The sequence below is a fragment of the Mercenaria mercenaria genome, chromosome 1 (assembly GCF_021730395.1).
Source record: "Mercenaria mercenaria strain notata chromosome 1, MADL_Memer_1, whole genome shotgun sequence".
Lineage (NCBI taxonomy): Eukaryota > Metazoa > Mollusca > Bivalvia > Venerida > Veneridae > Mercenaria > Mercenaria mercenaria.
The window spans coordinates 92439073-92466776 of NC_069361.1; the positions used below are offsets into that span (position 1 = coordinate 92439073).

The 27704-nt window shown below is 33.8% G+C and overlaps 3 protein-coding genes across 5 annotated transcripts in view; 2 read left to right on the forward strand and 1 right to left on the reverse strand.

Moving 5' to 3' along the window:
• Positions 1 to 6538, forward strand: part of LOC123530275 (alpha-mannosidase 2-like) — a 48560-nt gene extending 42022 nt beyond the window's left edge. For both annotated transcript variants that reach the window (XM_053517483.1, XM_045311049.2), the window contains 6 exons: positions 1451 to 1559; positions 3184 to 3323; positions 3542 to 3683; positions 4051 to 4184; positions 4914 to 5198; positions 6382 to 6538. In XM_053517483.1, coding sequence (XP_053373458.1) covers positions 1451 to 1559; positions 3184 to 3323; positions 3542 to 3683; positions 4051 to 4184; positions 4914 to 5198; positions 6382 to 6534 — 963 coding nt within the window. In that variant the 3' untranslated portion in view covers positions 6535 to 6538. The remainder of the gene's footprint in view (positions 1 to 1450; positions 1560 to 3183; positions 3324 to 3541; positions 3684 to 4050; positions 4185 to 4913; positions 5199 to 6381) is intronic.
• Positions 6539 to 9628: 3090 nt separating this feature from the next.
• On the forward strand, positions 9629 to 19234 carry LOC123530322 (uncharacterized). Its single transcript, XM_045311097.2, has 3 exons — positions 9629 to 10932; positions 16006 to 16031; positions 18721 to 19234. The coding sequence occupies exons 1-3, from the start codon at positions 10878 to 10880 to the stop codon at positions 18952 to 18954; spliced, it is 315 nt and encodes a 104-aa protein (XP_045167032.2). The 5' UTR covers positions 9629 to 10877; the 3' UTR covers positions 18955 to 19234.
• Positions 19235 to 23084: 3850 nt separating this feature from the next.
• LOC123530333 (uncharacterized) lies at positions 23085 to 26262 on the reverse strand. Of its 2 annotated transcripts, XM_053537381.1 has the most exons (6): positions 26168 to 26197; positions 25320 to 25446; positions 24793 to 25010; positions 24303 to 24429; positions 23955 to 24147; positions 23085 to 23641 (listed from the first exon to the last, which is right to left on the reverse strand). In XM_053537381.1, exons 3-6 carry the CDS (start codon positions 24989 to 24991, stop codon positions 23459 to 23461), a joined length of 702 nt encoding a protein of 233 aa, XP_053393356.1. In that variant the 5' UTR covers positions 24992 to 25010; positions 25320 to 25446; positions 26168 to 26197; the 3' UTR covers positions 23085 to 23458. The 2 variants fall into 2 exon arrangements, with proteins under 2 accessions (XP_053393356.1, XP_053393350.1); XM_053537375.1 differs by lacking the exon at positions 25320 to 25446 and having other exon boundaries at positions 26168 to 26262.
• Positions 26263 to 27704: the final 1442 nt, after the last annotated feature.

Sequence of the window (27704 nt, forward strand, 5' to 3'; positions counted from 1 at the left end):
CATTGTACAAGTATTCAGACTATATTCTTAGAATAAGGATCAGTATACTAGACAGTATATATTCCTGAAGTTAAAATTAATCGGAAAGATCTGCATACACAGTTTAATGCAATGAGATCTTGAATAATATAGAAATTATAATAATAATTACTGTAAAATGTTAGAATATAATTATACTCTTGTGATAAGATGTCCCTTCAATTTTCCATCAGCCCAATTAATTTATTATAGGTGTTTTCTCATATATTTCATGAAAATATCATCCATGAGGCATAAATGATCTCTATTGACAAGTTGACATACCACGTGTTAATTTAATTTTATGATGCTGCCTCTTTAATTTTCAGTCAATTCAGTTCACAGCAACTTGCCCACATCAAGTGAAAATATAAATCTCTACATTTAATAAAAACACCCGTAGGATTTATAATACACATACCACAAATCTGTGAAGCTTTAAAAATAAAACAAATGTGAGACATATTAGACATTATTTCAAATTGCAATGTATTAAGAAAACTTATTATACACATTACATTAACATCTGACCTATATTTAACACCTAAGTGGGAGCAGGAAGTGTTAAGTCTGCTTCAAGGACATATTCTTGAACCCCCTAGAGTTAACAGGACACATGGCATGTACATTTTTATGATAACAATCAGTATGCAGCCAATGGATAGGCAATTTTATGCAAACTAAATGTTTCCAGAGAAACCATTGTCTATTTGAAACAAAGCTTCCATTCAGGGGTAAAATTTAGCAATATTTTTCAACAAGCTACTATAGCTAGCCCCACTTTGCTTATAAATTATACGGAAATGTGACTCGCTTAAATTAAAGCTACAATAATAATTTCAGTTATATATTACAAGACAGCATTTTGAAATGATAAAAATTTTACCAGGCTTTAAATTTTATGTTAAAAACAGAAGAAACAGCTATCCAAATAGATTATATTGATAAATTACACGATTAGATTTTTTTAAATACTTTAATTACTTTTTTATTCAGCTGTCAAATGCATGAAAGGTTAAGAAAAAGAGTTTAACTATGATAAAAGCCGAGAGTATACGCATGATAGGACCTATTCGCCCGTAGCGACACCTATCAAATCATGTGGGAAGATAACTCAGCGAATGCTGCCAAACGTTACACGCGTGAGTTCATTGTTTCAAACAAGTTTTTGTCTTATGTATCTAAAATTATAGTCAGTTTTGGCAAAAAAACAACAACACAAAACACTAGAGGTAGGTGTTCGTATATAATAAAAAGATCATTAAAACAGTACCTTTATTTGCAATGATGCATTCAGCTCTCTTGGCTTTTGCTAGCCCTGACCACACTTGGCGCAAGCGCCACGTGGTATCCAGACCTGGCAAAATCCAAGTCGGAACGAATAAACATTGCAGATCAAAACACTGTTATAATATCATTATGGTATTTGTAGGACGTATCAGAAAAGCCACATGTCATCGTCGTAGAAGGAAGTTTATTCACAGAAGTAAGAGCGATGTATAAAGATATTGTACATATTTCCAGAATTTACAACATTTCAGGTAATATCATAGACAAATAAAATGGCATTTATTTGGGAAAATGCACCATTTTAAATTTAATAGTTTATTTACAAACGTAATACAGGTTTTGACTAATTCCCGGTTAAACTGAAAGAATATGAAATAATGTCAGTATGTCGCTATTATGTCCGAAACAGCAGATGTACTTCAGTATCAACTTGATACATTAAAGAAGGAAGCTTTATTTATATGTAAATAACAACAAATAAAACATAATAAAACATTATAACCGCATGGATTTGAGCAAAGCCTTAGTTGGTTAGTGGTGAGAGATTAGAAAAGAAAAATATATAAAGATTGAGTTAAGAAATACTTTGGGAAAATTGTGACATTCGCTGTAATGAAATTTACCAACAAACAAACGATTGATTGAAAAAGTTAAAACCTACGAAATTCCAAAAGCTGAAATATATTGATAAAGCTACTGGCGGAAAGAGAAAAGTTATTTCTGTCAATATGTATGCGTCAAATTATGCGAGGTATGTCTAGAAATATGAAGAAATCACAGAAAACCATTTGAGGACTGTTAGATACATGACTGTGTACATATTTCTTTTCCCCTAAATTGAAGAAAAATAAACATGGATAGGGTTAACCTTGACGGACGGTGTTCACTTAAAAATAACATTCTATAAACAGGCTGTTTCCTTTGAATGAATAGATTTAGAGTAAGTCTTTACATGATGATATAATTGAGCCGCAGCATGAGAAAACCAACATAGTGCATTTGCGACCAGCATGGATCCAGACCAGCCTGCGCGGATCTGGATCCATGCTGGTCGCGATGCACTATGTTGGTTTTCTCATGCTGCGGCTCATATGACAAATATCACTTGTTTGGAAAAATCAAGCCAAATCGTTATTAAAGTATAAAGATATCATTCTACGACTATTCATTTTTGCTCAGTTTCAGATATAAGTCTTCGGTGAATCTTTAGAGAATTCTTCAAGGGTTTCTTCTTATAAACTGTTTACAAAGGATTTCACTTTTTATTATTATTTATTATCCTTATCTAAACAATGCTGATATAATTAAATTTAGAATAGCATTAACAAGATATTGTCAACCCATAGGTAATCTATAGAGATGTCACTAGCCAAACAAAATTCCAAGAAGATGATTTTCGTTATGTGGAATGTTAACTAAATGAAGACATTAGAATGAAGTACATACAAAAGTATAACTTGAACTACTGGAAAAATTCAAGCAGTGCTGTTATTGGTGAATGAATTCATACGCTACTATAATCAAATAGTGCTTAAACAATATTCGTTTAAGTTTATTTTTTCTTATACTTGAAGAATACGGTATGAAAAAGAAATCATCTGCCACTGGTTGTAGATGTGGATGGAAATATCCGGCTCTCAGACAGTGCCTTGTTACCGCAGAAACACTTACCCTCGAACCAGATATTTCAATCCGCACCTACAACCAGGGAAAGATTGTTATAATGCTGGGTTTGTAACCTTTTATTGATAAACTGTCTATTTATGTTCTTTGCACATATTGATGTCTCTGAATTAATACGACATATTATCGTTACAGAAAACCAAAGACAACTTCATTCCATAAATAAACAATTATACTTGTTCTATGTTGAAGGTGTTCTCAATGAAATCGTACATGTGGAAAATTACGTCGACATAAGCAATAAATACTGGGACAATACAGAGCTAGTAATGCGAATTGAAACATCAATAAACAGTGGGGAGTATTTCTGCACTGATTCAAATGGCTTTCAGGTATTTTACTATCTATTTATTTTTGTTCAAATTGGTATTTTGAGCATTGTAAACAAAAGGATATATTGTTTAACAAATATACCGTATTTCATGTTATTCATCTGTTTGGAGAAATATTCTTCTATTCTTCTTTTTTTAAAAATTACTATCTGTGTCAGTTTGAAACACTCGTAAACTGTATTTTAACCAATTTAATATACATGTAAGATGATTTTCAGCTACATCGACGGAAGACAAGATCAAAGATGACCATTCAGGGAAACTTCTATCCAATGACATCAGCGGCAATATTGGAAAGTGATACTGCGAGATTTACTTTGTTGTCTTCCCATAGTCTCGGTGTAGCAAGCATTGTTTCAGGTAATTGCTGGTTTACATTGTTTGGGCAGACAAAATGTAACGGTACAACGTAAGAATGACAAGGAACTATGCAGTAAAAAATAGCTGGGGTTTATTTTTCTTTATAAGTTTTTGGTTGGTTATATGTACCATTTTTCTTGTCTTCGAAGTAAAAGTGGGTACTGTTCAAACTAAGAAATGGCAACAACAGATCTTTCAGTTTGGGCTATGTTGAACAGTAGCATAATAAACGGGCCGCTGACTGGCTTTTACTAAAAGCTAATCCTTTTACAAATTAAGTTGATTTTGACAAAATATTAGTGCAACAATGGCTCCTTCACTTTTCTAAAATAGTAATTCATTCACCTTTCCTGAAAACGATTTTCAGGCTGGTTAGAAGTGGTACTGGATAGAAGACTTGTACAGGACGACTGGCGAGGACTAAGAGAAGGTGTTACAGATAACACGCAGAGCAAAACTTCTTTTTATCTCTTGTTTGAAAAGAAGCTGCTCAGAAATCGAGTATGTATTAAAAGCATATATGAATATTCAAATTTAATCTGTAGTATGTAGGGTTTTTACTTTATTCTACTTAAGCACATTTACTTAGTTTTTACCTATTTATTAAAGGTCGGATCTGAAACAAGTTATTCAACTTATACTAATAACGGATGCCTTGTAGCCAAGTGGTTAAGGTCGCTGGTTTAAATTACTTGTACCTCGACTATATGGGTACAAACCTTGCTTTGTGAGTAGAATTGTTCAGTTCATGTGAGGAAGCCATTAAGCTGGCTCATGGAAGGTTGGTGTTTCTACCAGGCATGAAATAATGGCCTAAGAGGCACCTGGAGTCTTCTTCCACTGTCAAAGCTGGAAAAGGCGCCATATGACCTACACTGTGTTGGTGTGACTCCAAACCAAATAAAAAAAAATTACAATCATTCTCGATACCTCATTCCTGACGGTATTCATTGGCACTAAGAAATGATAGAGGAGAATTCAGTATCCCTGTTAATGGTGAGCTACAAGCAAAGGGCTACCAATTTTTGTTCACATCTTTGTTATGACGCTGCCAAGAACCAAACCCACGACCTCCCACACTTGAAGCGGGCACACTTCAACTTGCCTACTGAGGCACAATGGTTAGTCATTGGCATTTCTGTATTACAAGAAGAACCTTTATTATGCATAAAATCTTACAAGATCATGCACATGTTTATAACTAAAATAAGTGTTTCCTTTCATTCGCAGGAGCGGCAAGGAAATGTTAGATATATGTGCCTTCAGACGTTCCGTTCCGAGTTCGTCGCTGATACTTTAAACAGTCCATTAAAAGTGTATTCAACAAAAGCATTTGATAATTTGCAAAGTACTGAGATTAAAACAAAACTAATACCATCTCTTCCATGCGGCTGGCTTGTTATGAACCTACGGATGCTGAATGTTCAAAATAAAGTAAAGGAATCTCTGATAACAATTCATAGAAGAGGTCTGGATTGTTCATACTCTGCTGGTAGTATGACCTGCTTAAATAGGGTAAGTTATCTTTGTTTAATTCATTTTTCATTCCACATTTGCACCGTGTATACTTCTTTTGAAAACAACAGTCATGTAATGCCAGTATAGCATGTAGATCCAGAATATAATTTTCTTACTGCTAAGATTAAACACGATTGATTTATAGTTAGTTAAACTTTTAAAGACCCACCACGACCTAGTGACCTAATTTTTCCTCCCACATGAACTTCATGCAAATCATTCTGATAATACTGGTATAATACAGCTATTCTACAAGATGACAGATGGACAATCAAAAGACGCGCCACAAAATAACTGTATTCTTTTGTATTTCCATGATGGTAATTATACATGATTTGCATGAAAAATATGAGATATACAAGTATTTAGTTTCAAATTGACAGTGACAGATATTAGGCCAAGACAATGTGTTTAATGTCTTAACATTTTATTGAATTAATGTATCAATATGTACAGAAATCAGTGTATTTAGTTAAATTTCAATCACATTTTGTTTCTAAAGTGTAAGATAATTATTAATCTATATTCTTAAAACTATGCTGAAAAGAGATTGACTGAATAAGTTTGCAGACAAAGTCGAAAAACACATTTATTCAGGAAGACCTGAAAACTTGAAGTATAGCTGTATATTACATGTATTATAAGAATGTTTTTTTGTTTTTGTGGGTGAAAAATGTAGGTCACTAGATCATGGTGGGTCTTTAAGCCCTCCCTGAATAAATGTGTTTTCGCAACTTTATCTGAAAACTTATTTAGCCGCTATCTTTTCAGTATAGTATTATAAACATAGAATAATAACTATCTTACACTGTAGAAACAAAGTGTGGTCTAAATTCACCTTAATACATCAAGTACTGTGCATACTACTACATAAATTTAATAATATATTTAGACATTTAACACATTGTCTTGGCCTTTTATCTGTCAGTTTGTAGCTAGATACTTGTTATTTCTCATTTTCTTCATGCAAAGCATGTATAGTTACCATCATGAAAACACAAAAGAATATAGTTAATATTTTGTAGCGCGTCTTTAAAGCAAACTCACTCAGATGATTACGGAGAAGAACACCGCACGAGGTTAATTGGAAATCCAACGCTTTAGTTATAAATAGAGCAGGAGATAAAACTACATCTAGCTGAAGGAAATGAACTTGTCTGTACATGTTTCTCTTTTTCAGGAATCATTGAGATGGTCAGATTTACGTTTACAGTTGCATGAAGTCACTGAAACTTCTCTAACCGGTGTGAACGAGATAAGGAAACATCAAATCTCAGATCCTTTAAATGTTGAGCCAATGCAAATAAAAACATATAAAATAGCATTCAGATAACAAATAGTGTTAGTTTTAGTTTGTTATTAAATATCTTTAAACCACATTTCAAAAAATTTCCCTTTTGTTTACTACATAGTTATTTAGATGGACTTGTACCTCACATTAAGGGTAAATGCCACAGCTGCTTATATGTATATAAGCAAAAATTTTCCTACGGGCAGAATTTCTTTAAACTTTGTGTACTTACTGAGAGTCATGTTTAAAACGGAAGTATGTTATAAAAATCATAGGTACCCAGGCTTGATCTTGACTTATCTGCCCTTGAAAATCAGAAAATACTAGAACATCCACTTTTCAAGGGCAGACAATTCAAGATCAAGGCACGGAAACTGTGCATTTTATTTCTATTTCTATTTCAGACTTCATTTGCAGTCAGTATACAAGGTTTAAAGAAATTCGGCCTATGGGAAAGACCAGAACTTTGCTGTATTATTTTGTCATGTTCATAGTTAAGGACATTTGCCACAGTGTCTGTACTGACATGGGGCAAAATTTTCTTACAGACAGAATTTCTTCCTTAAACTGTGTTTACTGACAGAGAATCAAATCAAAAACAGAAATATGAAATAAAACAAATCTTACGTACCCAGCCTTGGTCATGAATTATTTGCCCTTGAAAGTCGGAAAATACTGAAAAAATGTATTTTCAAGGGCAGATGATTCAATATCAAGCCAGGGTACCTATGATTTTTCATACATATTTCCGTTTTAAACTTGATTCTCAGTCAGTACACAAAGTTTAAAGAAATTCTGTCCATAGGAACATTTTTGCCATATATACATATAAGCAACTGTGGCATTTACCTTAACAATAGTTCTAAAAGATCTGCAAAACATTGTCATTCACAAAAAATTGCACCCCAAAAAACAGAGGTTAAGTGGTATTAAGCAGGAGTCGTCCTTCGGTCGGTCAGTCGTACGTTTTTGCGCAGAAACGTTTCGAGCGAACAACTTCCACACTTCAAAAGGGATTACGATTGCACTTCTTACACATTAATACCATGAAGTGTAGATATACGTGACATTTTATTCTTGGACGAACAAAGTTGTGATTGAAGATTTTCACAATCCCTGGCGCAACTTCTTCAACAGTTGTATATCGATTGCATTGAAACATCGTACACATTACCTTCATTAAGTGTAGATTGTATGAAACATACTACTGCCACATTTTGAAAAGGATTAAATGAAGTTTCAATACATTTGATGACCATGCAGTGTAGATGTGCGTGACATATTTTAATTTGATAGACGAAGATGGGGCAGCCATACTCCTATCTTCTTTCATATTATGGCGCGACCTTCAACCACAGTCTTGGAGGGATGCAAATGAAACTTCATACGTTGGATCACCATGAGGTTAATACCGGTATATGCGTGGCCTACATTTTTTCTGTTCAGATAAGAAGAGGTGGCAAATAAATAGGGACAATTTTCCTTTCTTTTGAAATTTGATACACGTGCTTTTCTTATAGCTTGGATGAGCGTGATATAATTTTGCTTTGTGTTGAAGAAGACGACCTTAAGCTTTTTTGGAAGAAGTGAAGAAAATGAAAGTACAAAAAGAAAGTCGAATTTGCATTAGGCAACAGTCAGGGTTCACGCACAGGGGTCACCCCGTCTAAATGTATGCGCGTGGACTTCTTTTTTTTTTCTTTTTCTGTTTTGCTAATGGGGAGTCCATTTATGTTTTCTTGTCCTTTGGGATCACAAGGAACATTTATTTGTACTCTAATGAACTTTCTTTTAAGCCAGGCGTGAGGGCTGTTGCACATTTCATTACCACGCATGAACAGGCTCAAACCGAGCCTGCTATTATGTTGCTTGGTCGCGTTATATGCTTCCAAACGATCTTTTCATAGATTTTGTCAGCCACATTATAGCCATCTCTATGAAACTTACAAAAAAAAGATTGAAGCAACAATAATTCGACCAAGGCTTTTAAGAGGCTAGAATTCGTAAGTAAACCGAGAGTTCAGAGTCAAATAATCTCATTTGACATTAGAAACATTCTAGATCTATATTGAATATCATCAGAATGAGTTTGGCCAAGTTTGAAACTAGGTCATCTGGATCAAATAATTGAAAACCTTGTTAACACTTGTTTTTGTATACGTTTTAACAGATGAATTCCCACTTTTGGGAAATGTTCCATAATGAATAATCGAGTTTCAAACGTTTTATTCTCCTCAGAATGTTTTTGGGGATGTGAGGATGTAGTTGCCGCCTTGTTCTTCCGTCCGTCTTCCCAAGCCAAAATCTTCCGGGTAGCATCTACAGTTTACTAAGGATTAATGTGTAATTTGCGTATATTATCATGACATGAATGTAGACCATGCCCGGTTAGAAGTTAGAACTTTCGAAATTTTACAGAATGCTATATATTCTCCGTACTCCTTTAGGTTTTAAGACGTCTGTGCAAATCTTAAAGAAAATATGCCATTATGAAGTGAACCAGTCCGTGTTGCCAGGACATGAATGTACAATGCTCGGTTTAATTAAGTGTAATAAAACCTGTAAAAAGAAACAGAAAATATAACAACACTAAATCCAAGTACGGGGAGACTTTTTACAGCCGCCACACGGCACTTAAAGATTGCTGTTGTGATAGTTAATAAAATTTGTAAAAAAATCCTTTGGAAGCAAAGAATGCAACCAAGCAGAATAGTAGCAGACTCGGTTTGATTGACTCGTAATGAAATGTGCAACACCTCTCACGCCCCCTAGCACCGGCTTAAGCGAACCTCTATTACACAATAATTGAATGGACTCCATGATCCCGAAGGACCAGAAAATATAACAAGATATGGCACGTATCACTATGAAGTGAACTTAACGCATCTTATTTCACATTAAGCAAACTACTACTGAAAGGCATGTCTGAATAGTAATTCTTACACTTTTCAAGGGATTTAGTCATACTTAAATATATCCTTAAAAATAAACTTGCACGTATTATTAGGACATTTGTGAACCATGCCCGTTTTAAGACTTATGGTATAATAATTACATTCACTATACATTTTTATGGAAAGATAAAGCGTTTATTTTCGTATAGACAACATAGGTGTTGGCTCTTTCCACGAGATTGTACGCGCAAGCTGACGTCATTCAGAAAATGGCGTCGATCGAAAAAATCTTTCAAAATTGGACGCCAAAATCTAAAAAGAAAATTCAGTTATAGTTTTAACTAATATTTCTGACGGTAAAGATCAAACTGAATCGGCACGACTGTACAATGTTTTCACTGGATTTAAAGATATTTTAAATAAAAACAAGGAACTGTTTTTTCATCGGAAGGCGAATTACAATTGAACATGGGCGGGTCTCTTTGACTGTTCAATTTAGATGTTGAAATGATCGTCATACTGAAATTTATTCTGATTTTCTGATGTTTTGTTTTGTTAGGTTTAACGTCGCACCAACACAATTCAGTTCATATGGTGACTTTTCAGCTTTGATGGTAGAGGAAGACCCCAGGTGACATTCCATGCATTATTTTATCAAGTGCGGGTACCTCGGTAGAACCACCGACCTTCCGTAAGCCAGCTGGATGGCTTCATCTCGAAGAATTCAACGCCCCGAGTAAGGATCGAACCAACATCGGTGATTTGAAGTCAGCGACCTTAACCACTCGGCCACGGTGGGCCCTTCTGATTTTCTGATTCTCATAGAAAGCAGGCCCCTTATTGTTCAAGCAAGCTATTGTACAAATGTAAATATGAGAACTGAATGCAAATCTATAAACTACACTGGGACTTCTTGCAAATCTTCCAAGAATCACTATTTTAAAGCAAAACGTGTTGCTAATATATTTTATCAGTGCAAAAAAAAACGTGAAGGAAACACAGGGACGAAGTGATCAATTTTGAAGTAACTTAGTGTGTGTGTTGGAATGGAATGTTCTCTCCAGCCAGTAGGAGTTCTTAAGTCCAAATAATAGCACGTTAAGAGCAGTGTGAAACCCATGTATTCTCCGCCTAGTAATTATTGTTGGTTAACTTTCTACTGTGCATTTACTAGTAATTTCTTTTTATTTTAAGGGTTTGATTTCAAATGTTATTCATCCAGGTAGCTGATAATGCCACAATACGCGCCTGAAAAAATATTTGTATTTATGTTCTAGAATAAGTGTTTGACACTCAGCCATTTAAGTTCATAAAATATAGACAAGTTATTCCTTTAATCTTCAAGAAAATAAATAATTGATCAAAGACATGAAAACGTATTGTAATGTAGACGAGTTGACTTGTTTGTAAACGTAGTTACTGCTTCGCAGTATTTGACATTTTAAATCTATCCTCCAAATTGCTTCAGTTAATAGGATATAATATTAATCCATGGAGAAATACAGTGTATATTTGTTCGTGACCATTAGCATTTGGCTAGTAAAATGTAAGTATATATTGTTTATGCTGAAGACTGTGTCGGTCAGATTTCATTCTGTCATTTCATAGCAGATGAAAGCAATTTCTCGGAACTAAAGTATATTTTACACATGTGATATTATTTACCTAATTATGTAACTAGACAGTTTTAAGTGAATGTAAATTCTCAAGGAGAATATTATGTTCAAAATCTTAATAAGTACCGTAATTATCAGATGTAAATCTTCAGGTTGCTTGGCACCGGGCTTTTTAAACATTTACGAATCTGCTTTTATTTTAGGGATGGGGCGATTGGGGATTACTTACACGTAATAAACAGATATTATAAATCTGCTTTTATGTTAGGGATGGGGCGATGGGGGATTACTTACACGTAATAAACATATATTATAAATCTGCTTTACTTACACGTAATAAACATATATTATAAATCTGCTTTTATTTTAGGGATGGGGCGATATGGGATTACTTACACGTAATAAACATATATTATAAATCTGCTTTTATTTTAGGGATGGGGCGATGGGGGATTACTTTCACGTAATAAACATATATTATACATCTGCTTTTATTTTAGGGATGGGGCGATAGGGGATTACTTACACGTAATAAACATATAGGGGATATTAGGGTAACTGAGCATCTCTCAAGTATTATTATTTCAGTTATTGGATACATCTTAATATCACATTTCAGGCAAAAGTACCCGAAACGCTACTTTGATGTTTTCGGAAAACTTGATTTGATGAATTGCCCAAAATGGCTCAGTTACCCAACATAGTTATGGTAACTGAGCCACCTTTATCATGTGTACTAAGATGAAGAATGATAAATAAGTGTATTCATTTGGACTTAAATACAATTTGTCGCACATCTTACAAACGGGCATGGCCCATGTATGTGTTTTTGCGCATGCGCTTATGTGCATTTTCTTATTTTGCATAGGACTGCGTCATCTTCCTTATGCATAATATGGAAACACATCACAAAAGTGTACTCTTTAGCCTTCAATGCTATAATCATTTAAAGTGTATACATTTTGTTCAAAAAAGTAATTAAATTTTTGTGATGATATCCCGATGTGTGCCTATTTCGTATTATATAAGCTGTTCACATTTTTAAGACTGCACCCAAATATCGTTCAATCCGTTTAAACCAAGCAACACGAGTTCTGTGCAAATTTGGTCAAAATCAAACAAGGCAGTCTGAAAAACAGCACCCCCACCCCCGCTGCTGTTATGGATAGTAAAAGGGTTGATGGTAATAGGAGGAAGCATTAAACATTTGAGATGTGACCTTGACCTTGAGCTAGCATGGGTGAATTTTAAGCACCTCGTCTTGATAAGGGGAATATTACGCTCAGTCATATCAAAAATCTTTCAAAGGATTTAGGAGATACAGAGCGGACATAAAATGGAAGGCTCAAACCTTTGGTTTTGAGTTGTGACCTTGACCTTGAGTCAACATGGCTGACTTCTAAATTCTGCAAATTGTCTTGATGAGGTGATCATTTTACCCAAGTTTCATGAAAATCCTTCAAGGGGTTTAGGAGATACAGGGCGGACACAAAATGGAAGGCTCAAACGTTTGACCTTGAGTTTTGACCTTGGCCCGACATGTCAGACTCATTAATTGTGCACATCGTCTTGATGTTGTGATAATTTGATCCAAATTTCATGAAAATCCTTCAAGGGGTTTAGGAGATACAGGGCGGACACAAAATGGAAGGCTCAAACGTTTGACCTTGAGTTTTGACCTTGGCCCGACATGTCAGACTCATTAATTGTGCACATCGTCTTGATGTTGTGATAATTTGATCCAAATTTCATGAAAATCCTTTAAGGGGTTTACGAGATACAGAGATGCACAACATGTTACAGACGGCCGGAAGGACGGAAGACGGAAGAAAGGACGGAGACCATTCCTATAACCCACCACCACTCGTGACGGGGTATCAATGACAATTTACGCGCTGTCGCATTTTTATTAACAACAGGTAATTTAATGTTTACTATTTTCACTAAAGATATCAGCATATTTTATATCCGTGTTGAAATACAACTACTGTATGTCCGTCACCTCGGATTGTGCCGATAGACGTCAATGAAGTTACCGAACGTTGTATGGCTCAGTTACCCGACAGTGTTCAGGTAACTGAGCCATTTCTTAAAATATGTTAAGTATATTGGCTAATCCGTAATAAACTAGAAAATACTGTTATATTATATCAACACTAACGTGCGTTGGCTCAATCCAGAACAAATACACCCATTGCTCCATTTTATAAAGCAAAACAACCATCAACCAAATTTGATATATTCGGCGTAATTTTCATAATTCACACAAATGTTCGTTACGTTTAAAAGTGTAACAATAGTGGGTAAGAGAAATTAGACCAAAACTAACAATTTTGACCTTGGTATTCCATCTTCCACATTTTCATTAACATAAACGATATATTTTCCCATGTGCACAACGGTTTGGTTTTAAAAGCCTCCGTGAACATGTCTTAATGCACAATTAACATTTGCAAGAATGTTCACGATGTTTCGTATTTGGGCGAATTTCCGTATTTGCTGTACTGGATAAGAGTCCGGGTATATAAAATGATCGCTTAAAGCTTATTTGCAATATGGATTTTATACCCGCATCATTTGAAACGGGTTGTTTACATTTCTTGCAAAACACAAACTATTTTGTCTGAACTTAACCCTCTAAATTGCAGATTTGTACAGCAGGTATATTCCACAATTCTAACATGAGAAATTTACGCGGTACTTACTAGACTACGTTCATTTATTTTTTCCCGCTTTCAGAGATGATAATTCAAAATTTTAATTTTCCCGCCGGCAAAACATTGTTTTATTCTCAGAAAGTAAATGGCAACTTATTATATAGGGGGCACAGCCGTTATCGGAAAAATTTGGGTATATAGAGTATATATTGTTACTGTCTGATAAACTTAAATTTATTAGGCGAGTTGAAGAAAATATATTAGGCAAGGTCCGAGACTTATGAACTCTTTTCATCTGCATTTTTATTAAAAATATCATTTTTCAACCTAACTTTACTTTAACTTATAATAAGTGTTACCTCTCTTGATACGCGACTGCATTGACGTTCCGTATTATTGTATTATTACGCGTATTTGACTCAAAGTAAGTTTACACGCCGCGATTTAATCCCTGAAAATGATAGGCAAACAGCATTTACAAAAATACAATTTCGTTTTCCAAATGAATTTGAGTCGAGAAAGTTGACATGCTAACTTTAAATCTTACACTAAAACTTTTAAAAAATGTTTGTGTCTACTTTACACATCTATGCAGTCTACTGATGTAGTGGTGGTGTGTAATGTAAAGCATAAACATGACGAAGCGTTAAGTTTGAAGGATTTTTCCATGGTTAATGAACATTTGATGAACAGAAGGTATTTATTATATATTTTTCAATTTATTTGTAGATCTCACCAACCATGTTTGAGTTTATAAATCCAACCTAAGTTGATTATATCGATGTTGGAAAAATTCAAATTTTTGTGTTTATCAAACTTTGATCGAGGTGGGGGTGGGGTGCAATGCAAAATTTTCTACGTTATAGGCCTAGAGATTTCATTTTTAACGATATGAAGAATATAGGTATCGATACCAATTTCTACCAAACGATAATGTTTACATTAAAAAGCGTAAGGGACAGACTATTAATTTAAACCAAGCAGAATTGTGTTCTGTCGGCACCTCACCTGCAAATTGTGTAAAGACCGGATGCCGTGTATGTTCTATTCTCATTATTCCGAGCCTCTAAAGCTAAAGTTCCTACCGATATATTGGAAAAAGGGGGAGTCATACTTATTTTACATATATTTAATATTAAAGAAATTACCACATCAAGAATGTCCGTTCGACATGTATAAAATATGCACTGTTTCTGTAGGCCCTGGAAATGCATAAATAAAACATGTGTCCATAACAACCTGAAACGGCCGGCTTCGATCGGCTAATGTCAGCTGAATAGTCTTGGTTTTTTTTTTATATCTCCAGCACTTTAGTTGTGTTTTATGCAAGAATAGCGATATGCAAGATAGCTATGTTGGTGCACTCGCCCTACGGGCTCGTGCACCAACCAATCCCTTGGGATTCTGCAGATGTTGTTACACACACAAAAAAAAACGTGCGTTAACCCTACATATTATTTATCCTACGTGCTCAGAAAATTTGGAAAAGAGTCGTTGGAAAGTGCAACTGCATGCAGACTTGACGTCATTTATGACGTTTGTAAGTGCAATTCAATTTGTGGATAAAATTGAAAAAATGCCATAACTTTTTTTGTTCCTGGACAAAAGCTTTTGATATTACCACTTATTTTCTTATTTAGAACATTTCCAATACAATGATAACAGTTTCACTGAAAAATTCGGAAAAAAGTGTTTTCAAAATTTCCGGCCGAAGTGCTGTAAAAGTGAAAAATAGCAATAACTTTTTTGTTTCTTGATAAAAACCTATGAATTTGACCGCTCATTTTCTAAGTTCAAACATTTCCAATACAACTGTGACGGTTTCAATGCAAAAATTTGATAAAATATGTGCTGATTTCAAAATTTCCCGCAAAAGTGATATCTTGACACTGACTAGATAAAGCAAAGTTTATTAGGCAGGCCGATTTTGCTATATCTTGTATGAGGGTAGGATAAAATCGGTAACTGGCTCAGTTGCCCGGGTGGCTCAGTTACCCGAATTTACCCTATTATACATCTGCTTTTATTTTAATGATGGGGCGATGGAGGATTGCTAACCCGTAATAAACAGATATTATAAAATTGCTTTTATTTTAAGGAAGGGGCGGTGGCGGATTATTTATACTTAAATAAACAAATGTTATGGCTACATAGATAACTCTAGCCGGTTTTATTTCATTGGGATGGTAATTTTACACATCATAAGCAAAAATTATGACCATGCTTTTATTCAAAGGAGAGTGAAATATGGATTATATTTACAAGATTTTATCTATCTTGATCAATTTTGTCTTTTTTATTTTTAACCCTGTTCCTTTAATCAAATATCTTTTTTTTATTTTTCAGTCACTACGTCACAAGAAAGAGCGACGGTAGTATTTTGCTTTTGTAATTAAAGAGCATTTCCTTTACTTTTCAAGAAAAGTACTTTGAAATGATTATAGGTTATTAGATTTGTATCAAGAAATATGCATGAGTTCTGCAGCGAAAATAGTGCGCGATTTTAGGAGTGCAATATTATTCCACAAAAGAACGAGTGCATATTTCTCGATGCAAATCTAATACTTTTTTTATAACATACGCATCTACACTAAAAATCATTATATAAATGATTCAAATTTGTTTTTAAGACTAAGTAAAATTGAAAAACTTCGTCGTTAAAGAACTTTTAAACGCGACGGCATACATGAAAGTGACGTCACAAATGAAGTCACACACCCGATATGAAATTTGAATGTCAATATGAAATAATTGGAGTTTTAAAATGAGTTTGTAATAAAACTATACGTTGTACATGAAAAGTGCCAAATAATATGAGGGCAATGATAAGGCCAGTAAAAAGTATCAAGTAAATAGGAGAGATTAGACCAGTAAAAAGTATCAAGTAATCTAAATAAGAGAGACGCTGCTTATTATTGAAAATGTTCAGTACGTGTCTTTAAGTTAGTTGTTTTATTCTGTTCTCAAAATTAAGCCAACCAAAAGGACTGAAATCTTAGACTTTCAGAGAAGTTCGAAAATCATCACCACGAAAGAATAAAACAACTTTATTTTGAGCTGTCTGAAATCTGTTTTTACTATTGTTTTGAGAGAATAATGGACCATGTCAAGGATGTGTAGACAAAATAACATTGTACTAAAGATTTACGTAGCATTATTCAAAGGATGTTTTTGCCTGTACAAAACCTTCAACCTAACTTTAACTTTTTGACAATGTTATTAACAGTAGATGTTGCAGAGAGATCATTATGCAGTACATTTCCAAGTTACATACTTGTAAATTAATTTAAATTAAAGATCCAATACTAAGGAAAGTGAACATTTTAATTTCTTTTAAAACGCACAGAAACTATTTCATTTTATTGGAAAATGAAAGTTGGTATGTAGAAATTCGAAATAAATCTCAGTATATGTACAATTATTTTTCTATGAAGTATGAAGAAAGTTAAAAAGACCTGGGGGTCATTCTGTCGATTCATTGAAATTTCAACATAATACACATACATTTCTTTGAGTTCCAAAGACCTTCTGTAAATTTTGACCTGCCAATCTTCATTATTTAGTGTCTTGCAGAAGTCTATGCACTGGCTATGAAAAAAATTGCCAACTCACTTTCCCTTAGAAATGGACCTTTAATATTTGCTAGGTTTCTTTTAGAAACTTAAGTTTTTCTAAGATGTAAAGATGAAATATAATCAATTAGTTATCCGCTTTAATTTGCAGCTTCATTTCCAAGAATTTTACAAATGATGTTACGATCTTTGTGTGAGGAAAGGACAGCATAAAAGACCTATTTACATTTTTTTTTCACTTATATCATTAACATCACAAAACTAGCAGAGGTTCTAGTAAACTTCCTTTGGAACATTACATTAATTGATCATAAAACTGGACATTGTATTAATGATATTAATGATATTTCTAGCTTGTTTACGATTTGTTAAATAAAATTGAAACTAAAATGTCTCGGTTAGATAATAAGACAAGTCATTAGGAATTATGTATCTAATACTTATGTTACTGTATATAGAACTAGTCACAAATAATGTGTTGTTTTGTTAGCTTTAAGCGTCACTCGGGGATTATTTGACAAAATGTCTTTTGCAATGAATGCCCTTTGAACTTCTTAACGTTTTATTAATTTAATTTGAATTTGTTAGCATTTCCGGGTGTTTTCGTTCACAACGCACATTCTCAGTCTCGTCTTTCCTGCGGTATCTTGTCATTGCATGTCATTCTAATTATTAAGAGCTGCATTTATTTCTTAGAACCGTTTTTAACAGTTTTTTTTCTGTTAGGTTACGACAAGAAGTTAACCTAATCAGTTTTCCTTGATTATAACAATTACTAACCTGTTCTCTGCAAATGACTGCCAACTTTTCCACTTTAATCACGGGAGAAGAGCACAATGTCTTTCATCAGTCGTCGTGGAGAGAATACGATCTGCGCTCTCCCTACACGTTACCATGTTTAACAAAACGTGTGGTTACGATGATGACCTGTGTTATGTAACGTCGCATATTTTGTAACATTTAATCCCATGAACTTCCGTTACTGATACGAGGGATGTTTGAAATATAACGCAAGAAGTCTTTGCATTTGTTCATCTTTTAAGTTAGCTGAAGAGTTAGAAAACAGTCATAAAGAATCCTACAACACAAAGTTCACCTTTTGAACGTACCATTTTGTCCTTCCCTGAATATCTATTATCCTTTATATATGCTCAAAAATAGTGGTCAAAATGCTCTCTTTTTTAAGCTCGAGTACTGAGTAGCAGCTATTGAGCTACGAGATCAAAATAAACAGCGACGTTTATCAAATGAGCGTAGCTTCCGAAAAAAAGACCCAGTTGACTGTTCGAACACCCCTCGTAAAAGGACATTCATACTCGGTCGTTCCGTTCTTTTACCTGCTAATGGTCTTAGGAATGAATGCTGTCTCTGCAGCCACTGATGCACATCTTTAGACAATCTTCACGTTGTAACGCGGTACAACCAATTATTAATATAAACATTTCACGGTTATGTGGGACTGATGAAGTTTTATCATGTATAATTTCAGAGAACCAACAATAACCGCGTGTATGGACTGATCATCGGTTTCTGCTGCCTGCTAGTGCTAACAGCAATTTTTGTTGCACTTTGGTGTTCCTGTAGTTACAGTGAGCAGAACAAATCAAAGGAAAACATGCTCCCGACAAGGAAAGTATCGGTTAAACCAATGGAACTTCAAGAAACAATACCGCCAGAGAAAGATGACAAAATTGAAGCTGATGAGACACAAGAGGAATCATAAAGACATTTACTGACCAAAAGGAGCTTTTACGATGACTCGTACATGAAGCAGCTGCAGCCGTTTTACTTTTATAACAATTATTTGCGAGAAATTAACAACTAATTATGTCTTTAATTTTGCATATCGCTCCACCTAAAACAAGAACAATAACTGAATGATGAATAATTATAACAATATCTCCCTTTTAGTCGGCCTATTGAATTTTTTTTACATAGACACTTTTACTTCTCTGCAAGGAATTTAGTGTAGCCTGATATAACAATAAAGGGTGTAAAAACTTTTTTCTATTGACAATAGCAAAACCATGGAAAGTAAGACATGTATAGTCTTCAGTCGTGTAAAATGTTTAAAGGCCTAGATTCACTTCTATATAAGTGTCCCCCACCCCCCAAATCCAATATACAACTTCCATCTTATCTGATGCTTATCAGCCATTATTTAACAGTAACTGGTTAGAGGGCAATTAGCACAGCAGGGACCCAAACTAGACCATGAAGATATGTGCAGTGGAGTTGAAAGAAATTAATTTTTCTTCAGTGAATGTGGAATGATAATAACAAAAGTTATTATTTTGATATATGATATAATAACTATTACTTTAATGTTATAATAATGATGATGATAATAATAATAATAATAATAATAATAATAATAATAATAATTATTATTATTATTATTATATTATATATAGGATGATAAAATATACAGTAATAATATTGAAAATAATAATGATAATAAAATACAAGTACAGTGAAACTTTATGAGTTCTTTGTGCTGACAAACATTATTTGAATATAAAATTATTGTGTTCCATCTATACTCAATTTTCATTTTAAGTATGTTGCCAAAAGTGACTTTTTCATGCTTTGCTTTGTAACTTTGGAATGCACATTCTGTTTTCAGTTTTAGACAAATGTTATTTACAGTATTCTGCAAGCTTTAGATGAGTGAAAGTCACATTTTTCTGAAATATCACAATTCTCCAGAGAGAATTTGAAAAAATAAAACTTGCATATTTCTTTAAGTATTAAGTTTCTCATTATTTCATTATTGTGGAAATAAGTTTCTGATTATTTCATTACTGTGTTTGATCAACAAATATTTTTCTTCACATGGAAATATAAAAAAACTAGTATAACTTTAAAAGTTTTCAATTATTCTTTAATTTAAAATAAATTACATTGTTTACACTCCTCACTAATTGATACACATGTAAGGTAGACTGACTCTCCAATAAACAATGACCCTTGTTTATTGGAACCATACTGTGATAGCCATTAGCCCCTAACTGACTGTGCAGGTGAAGACAGAAATCCCTTGGCCTACTGCCAAAATCTAGGCCTTTAAATGTTGACATATTGTTGAAACAAAAACTTGTTAAAAGAATAACTCCCTTGATTCCAGGTTTAGTCAAGTTTGAAGGCTGTTCAATAAATACTTGGAGACGTGCTCCGTACTTTGCGGTCTTATTTTGTCTGAAATTTGAAAATATATTTGATTAAAACATATTGAATATGAATTCTTATCCTAACAATTTCAAAGTATTAACATGCTTATTTATCGTTTCTCTAGATACGCCACTACACCTAAAGTAACCAACCGTCATTTCAAAGAAAAATAATACATGTCGCGATTGAGTCAGTGTATCTTCCCATTATAATTTTTTTTACACCTTACAACGAACAATAGAATTAAATCTATAAGAGGATAGTTTGGTAGGAAAGAAAGGTACGAAGCGAATAATAGCAGATCAAGTTTGTTCAGGCGAGGTAATGGAAAGTGCAACACCCTTCAGGTCCCCTAGCAATGACTTAAGCAGAATAAGCGGATTTCTATTACATAGATATTGAGTGGACTCCATGATCCCAAAGGAACAGAAAATATACCACACTGAAAAACTTATCATATCATCCTCCTGTGCTTGTAATGAAATGGGACACAAACATGCAATGTTTTGAGCCACAAGAAGGATTTCTTTCAATATACTTTATCCTCGTCCGATGTCCGACCCTTGAGCTATCCGAGATACTCTCCTGTCCACTTTTAACCTCCCTTTAGCCTTATGCAGAACACCAGTTGGCTTTGCCTTGGTTTATGGTTCAAAACAATATTAAATTCAATACTGACCAAAACAATACGCCTGCCAAACATTTCAACAAAGTCTTATATATTTTAGCAGTGTTGGCGTAAAGTTAATGACAGCTCAGGTATTTAGGAAAAAATGGCTTGATGAGGTCACATGACGTTGCAGTAGGGATGAGCTTTTACTTATTATTTGTAAAAAGAAAAATGATTTAGGAATGCCAACTAAACATTCCCCCAATTTCGATGGAAGTATTACATAATGTAGATGAGGCTTATTTACATCATGTAATACTTTCATCGATTTTTGATGACATGTGAACAAATGCGTATTTTTTTTAAAACCATCATTATCATAAATCGCGTATTTAGTGGCCCACAATCAAATCTACGTTATCTAATTTGATGGTTCAATGACTAATATTTCAGTGTAAAATCCAAGATGCCGCAGTCCCAATTCTTACATGTAACGGAGGATCGAATTTATTCTCATTTATCCCATCCACATCCTCAACAGGTAGACCATGAAAATCTAAATTCAAATGCATTATAGGGTGCATTGGTTTACAGATACCTCGGACTGATTCTGTTTGTATGTATTACTTTTATACGCCGTGGTTCTGGTTACTAGTGAGGAATTATTAGTTCCCTAATGGTTGAAAACCAGTTTGGGTACGATAGTTTTATTGCACTTTTCAATCTGTCATTCCGTACGTTTTTCTGTCCATCTGCAATTTCATATCCGGTCCATAAATCTTCACGCATAAAGGAATTTATATATAACTTGGCAAAAATGTTCACTATAACGAGACAACGTGTCATGAACATACAAGTCTTTATTTCAAAGGTCAATGTCACACTTGGAGGTCAAATGTCAATAGGATTTTTTTCTGTCCAATCCATACCTTTGTCATCCATCAAGTGAATGTAGAATTACTTGACACAAATCTTCTCCATAATGAGGCGACACGGCATACACAATACTTAGAACCTTAGCTCAAAGGTCTGGGTAATAGAAAAAGTGCAAACTCAAGAGGTAACTCAACACGACTAAAAAGAAACTGTTGCAGGCTCTGATTGAGCCTGTTCATGGAAGTGAGTGGTAATGCATGCTACCGTCCATGCCCTCTAGCCTCGGGTTGAGCAGAACTCAACATATACACATGCTATAGGTACCAAAACAATTTAAGAGTCATCCGCAGATGTGTTCATAAGGCAGTGAACATGGAACTTTCAATGTTACATTAGCGTGTAGTTCCATGAAAACGGTTATGATAATAGTGTTGCTCAAAACAAGAAAGCGATCTATATCTCTGTCACCCATCAAGAAATTTCAATATGACATTGCACAGATGTTCCCCATAACGAGAGGATGTGTCACCAAATCCCTAGTTCAGAGGTCAAGGTCATTCTTTGAGGTCAAAAGACGATAATGATTTTTCCTGTCCAGTCTGTAAAATATTTTAGGTCACTTTTCTATTTTTCTCGTCTTCATATAAAATAACTAGGTCATGTGTCATATGGACCCACATTAGAAAATAAAAGCTGTAAAAAGATCCTTTTAGCAGAGAATACAACCAAGCAGAATAATAGCAGACTCGTTTTGATTGTGTCTGTTCATGAGAAGTAATGAAATGTACAACAGCTCTCACGCCAGTGGTGTATTTTCTTTAGAATTGCATCCCTTGAAATCGGCAAAGTTTTATATTCAAATGTTTTCTTTTCCTCAGGTTTGTTAACGTTCCAAGGCGTGTCTCTTTTAGTCATATAAGGCTCTCTGTTTTTTTTTTGTTCACCGTTGTACATGTATTTGTTTTGCTGTTGTATGTTTGTAGCATTCCCAAGTATAATTATATGATGAAGTGGCATTTATCAAAGAAAACAACAATGTTTTGGACGCGTAGATCAAGATCTTTCCGCCATTGATAACGTTCAAACGTATCCAAATCAGGCTTTTTCTTATACACGGATTGATATAAAAAGACCACGCTGCACTGTGTCTGCCTACATAAAGGAAGTCGGTGAATGCAAATTTTTAGGAGTTCACGCCTTTGTAAGATTTATTCTTTCTAATGTACACCTATACTATTCTTACAGTTTTCTACAGTTATATGATAACGTTATATTAATTATTCTCTGTAATATCATCTTATTACATGTATAAACAAAGTATGTGCATTTCTACAAGTTTTACAAGTTCTCTTAACAAGTACTTCTTTGATCTTCCCTTTTCAATATAAATCATAGATATGACCAATTGCGCGTTTCCATCAGTTGCACGATACATTGTGATAAAAGTCTATTTCCAATTAGAATAGAAATAATGATAAAAAAACAAGATACATTTGTACGACAAGAGTAATATATAGATGATCTTGTTCTATCTCTCAGTCAAACTAGTCCATTGCTGAGTCAAACAATTTTACAGCAGCCCGAAAAAGTCCACTTCTCCTTTCATGCTTGCAACGTACACAGAGAGCGCAATATCTTTATCAATCGTTCCTTCCCTGTATGCATCGTCAACCATTAAATCATACACCTGATATCCTTTGTATTCCGGATCAAAATTTTCCCGTATCCATTTTGTATAGACACCAAAGCTATTCTAAAATGATGAAATGAATTATTAGACGACTGATTGTTTTAGCACTGGAGTTAGATTTGATAACTGAGTTAAAACATATATTTGAGAAATTCCTGACTAGACTTTTCTTAATTGCATAAGTTAAACGCTGGGACAATAGAAGTTTCAATACTATCCATAAAAGTTAACTATTCTTCAATGTTTTGCTGTCATTATGTTGTAGCTTAATGCAGATAATTGTTAATTTTGGCTTTGATGGACTCTATTTTGGCTGTCAAGTCTATGTGTTATGCACTCTATTTTGCATTAAGTATCGCGAATATATTTCACTTACAAAATCTGCTTTGATTTGCGTACCAATCCATGGCCAAAGTTTTACACAAGGTACCATAGCAACAACAAGATAGGCAGGCTCCATAGTCTTTGCAACATTGCTTAGGTGATTTGTGTAATTTTCACAGGCACTTCCTAGCTTGATTCCGTGTGGGTCATCGATATGCCATTGTTTGAAGAGGTCTATGTAAAGACTTGAATAAAAATAATGTTACTTTAGATTGAAGTTAGCAGTATAAGAAACATATTTCATAATTATATAGAGGCAGAGGTATTTAAGCAGTTTTGAGCGTAAAATAAGTGAACTGTAATGCATGCTGGTCATGTTTGTGAAATAAAGGTTACAAACCTCTCGTAGCTTTTAGCTTTTTCCTGTAAGAACTGTTTGAGATCCGGATCGGTTGTTTTACCGATGGTCACATCAATACTTTCTTTCGAGGAATGCGTATAAATGGCATCCTGGACCATGTAAGCCCCTATAAAAACACAAGGTGACTTTAGGGTAGCGCGGAACATTCTTATTTGCTAACGTATTCCACCATGTGATAATTAGTTCAATATCCAGAATTATGGTGTTTATGTGTAACTTTACTATCAAATGTATTATCAACGTTTTATATACGCCTATAGATATATAATGTTATAATTGTTGAGTAATCGCAGGGCAAATATTTAAGATATATGAAATACCATGTTAACATATGTACTGTGAAAAATACAAGAAAAACGATTCCATATCCTATATTTAGATATCTATGAAAAGTATACGTAATTTATATTTGAACGATATAAATGTATTATAATATTATTAGAATGAGAAGCTAAATTAATTGCTTTACCGAAATCAGATGGATCTAATGACCCATTTTTGAGACCTTGAACTACGTAAGTGTCCAGTGCAGCCTGCTGAAGCTCATTTGTTTCACTCCATAGGTAATCAGACAACTTTTCGCCAGAAACAGTATTCTTGGGTATTATTAGACAGCATATAGCAGCTAGGACTGACCAAAACCAGAGGGTGGTCAAACCAGGCCTCATATTTGTTTCGTTACAAATTCTATAAATAAAAAACCTACTTGCAAAAGGTCGAGTATGGTGATACGTATATTATTTGGTTTCTAAACAGGAATTTTGTTTTCTCAAAATAAGGTTACATAAAACAAAACTAATAGATTAACGAACGCAATTTCATCGTAGTAAAGAGAAAAAAGTAAAGTAAATAGATATACCGTTCATTTAACGATTTAATCTTTTCGTGTTGTTAGGATATGCATAACTCAAATGGCAAAACATATTCTATAATCAGAAGGCTCACTTAAATAACAATAAAATGTTTGAATGAATAATTTCATTTTCTACAATTTACCGGTATATATATTTTCCCTCTGCATGACTTTCTCCATACAAGATCACATTTCTGGTTATTATTTTGTTCACACTTAATGGTTTCACACTTTCGTTCTAATTTCTATGTAATTCTTTATAAATTCACTCTGGAGAGGACACATGAAATAACATTTGAATACAACGATTTTGCTTATAAATAATCACACAGCTTTATATCTAACTTGCTTTATACAATAAATAGTTACATAAGTTAAGACACACAGAAATAAAACTGAAACAATGTGACCAATGCAGAAGTAAAAGCAGTTATAAAACAAAAGCATCTTTTTCCATTATATAGCTATATTTCTACGATAACTGTATGATAAAAAATTGTAAATAAAGCCCCGAACCACACATACGCACGCACGAACGCACACACGCACACACACACACAACCTTACGAGAAAGTCCCAATAATATGAAATCAATACAATTATATGTATAATCAGATGCGTGCACAATATGCTTCAGTTTTCATAAACATATTGTTTGCTTTACTATACTTTTATAAGTATTCCATATTCCAAAATTCCATTTAGATATATGAAATAATATTTCTATTCCTTTTTAATATTGTACACCTTTTAATGAATTCATTTTCTGATAATATATTTCTTAGATCTGATTTACTTGAGTACCTTAGATTTGTCTAAATATTCGACTTTGGTTGACGCAACTGATCTTTTCCCATTCACTTGCGTTCAGTATAGATTAAAGAAAGAATGCTATTAAAGACATAAATGACACATTTTAGATAAAAGTAAATGAACATAACTATGTAAATGTTTTTTTTTTCTACATAAACTGTTTAGCAAAACCACATACCTGTTGGTTATAAAAGACACAGGTGGCTGCCTTCCTTCTCTCAGAGCCCCACCGGTTTAACATCACCAGCACCTCTTCAAGCATATATAGTGTTGTGTGATCGTATCAAAACCAACCACTCGAAAATACTGAAAATACAAGCTACAGGGGTCTAACCTACATCAAAGAATTGCTTAATTTATGGTACATTTTCCCTTTAAAAGAAGTAGATACTATTAACACATCGTGTGTGTCAACCGTTTTTGAGATTCTTTTAGAAATTAAGAGGCTTACAGCTACTGACTTGGGGTGTATGTAAACAATGTTCTGATGTGTATATATTCTACTTGCACTTATTGGAATTATAAATTGTGCATTGAATAATCAGCAGTTTTCCTTTGATAATCTTAAACGTACTGTTTCTTTTTTTGGACCGTTTCCTTCAATTTGATTGGCTTACAGGTTTTTTTTACAAGTGTGTAAAACAAATTCATTCGGATAACTTTTGTGCTGCTTCTGATGCTGGACTACTTTTTTTTCACTTTTTATTTATACTGGCAGTACAGAATTTTGAAATAATTTGTACTGACTTGAATACAATGACTATAAAAAGAAACAAACGTAATAAATGTCACATTTTTGTTTTGTTTTACACACTTGTAAAACCCGAAACATCGTACACATATCTACGATAACGGTCTCCTTCCGGCTTCGGTTTCGGGTTTTACAAGTGTGTAAGACAAAAAATATGACATTCATTCCTTTATTAGCTTAAAGTTATGCATGAAGAAATATATCATTTTATAAATATGACAGAGGTTTAAACTATTACGTCATGGTGAAAATAAATGAAAATACAATAACATTTATATCCGACTGACTTCTGCATTTTTATGTCACGGTCAATTTCTTTTGCTATTCATTTTTTAAAAAAGGCCTTTATCCACCTGGTCCCTTACTTTCAGACAACGTGCTTATTAAGGTTATATATCAATTTTGGTGTTGGATAGTATTCAGTGATATGGAAGTCGCCCTCATTCGCGCATTTCAAAAACCTGTCCACAGAACGAAATTCCCACTTTCGTTTCGAAAACATGCTAATATCAGCGTAAAAATGTCTTATTTTATGAAAAATACATTTTATCAGTGAACTCATGCTTTCTTTGCGCCCGCTTTGTATGCGCTAAAATGGAAAAAATAGGATCTATTTATTAAATACTTTTTTCGACTAATCACGGAAACATATTTTGACCGAATTACAGTTAAATTATTACTGTAATGACATTAAACGCGTTGCACATTCCTCTAAATCCAAGGCGAAAAATCACATGCTGGGAAATAAAAATGAAAATTGCACGCAATGTAAATATATTAAATCTATTTTATCTCAATGATAAAAAAATCATGAGTCAGGCAATCGTTAAGATAAAGAAGGTGTGATGAGTGGGAATTTCAAAAAACAAATTGCATCCTTGAAAACATGTTTAAATAATAGCAAAAGCTTATCTTCACCCGATGTACAGTTATTAAAAAGGTCAAATGAACTCTTTTTACGCAA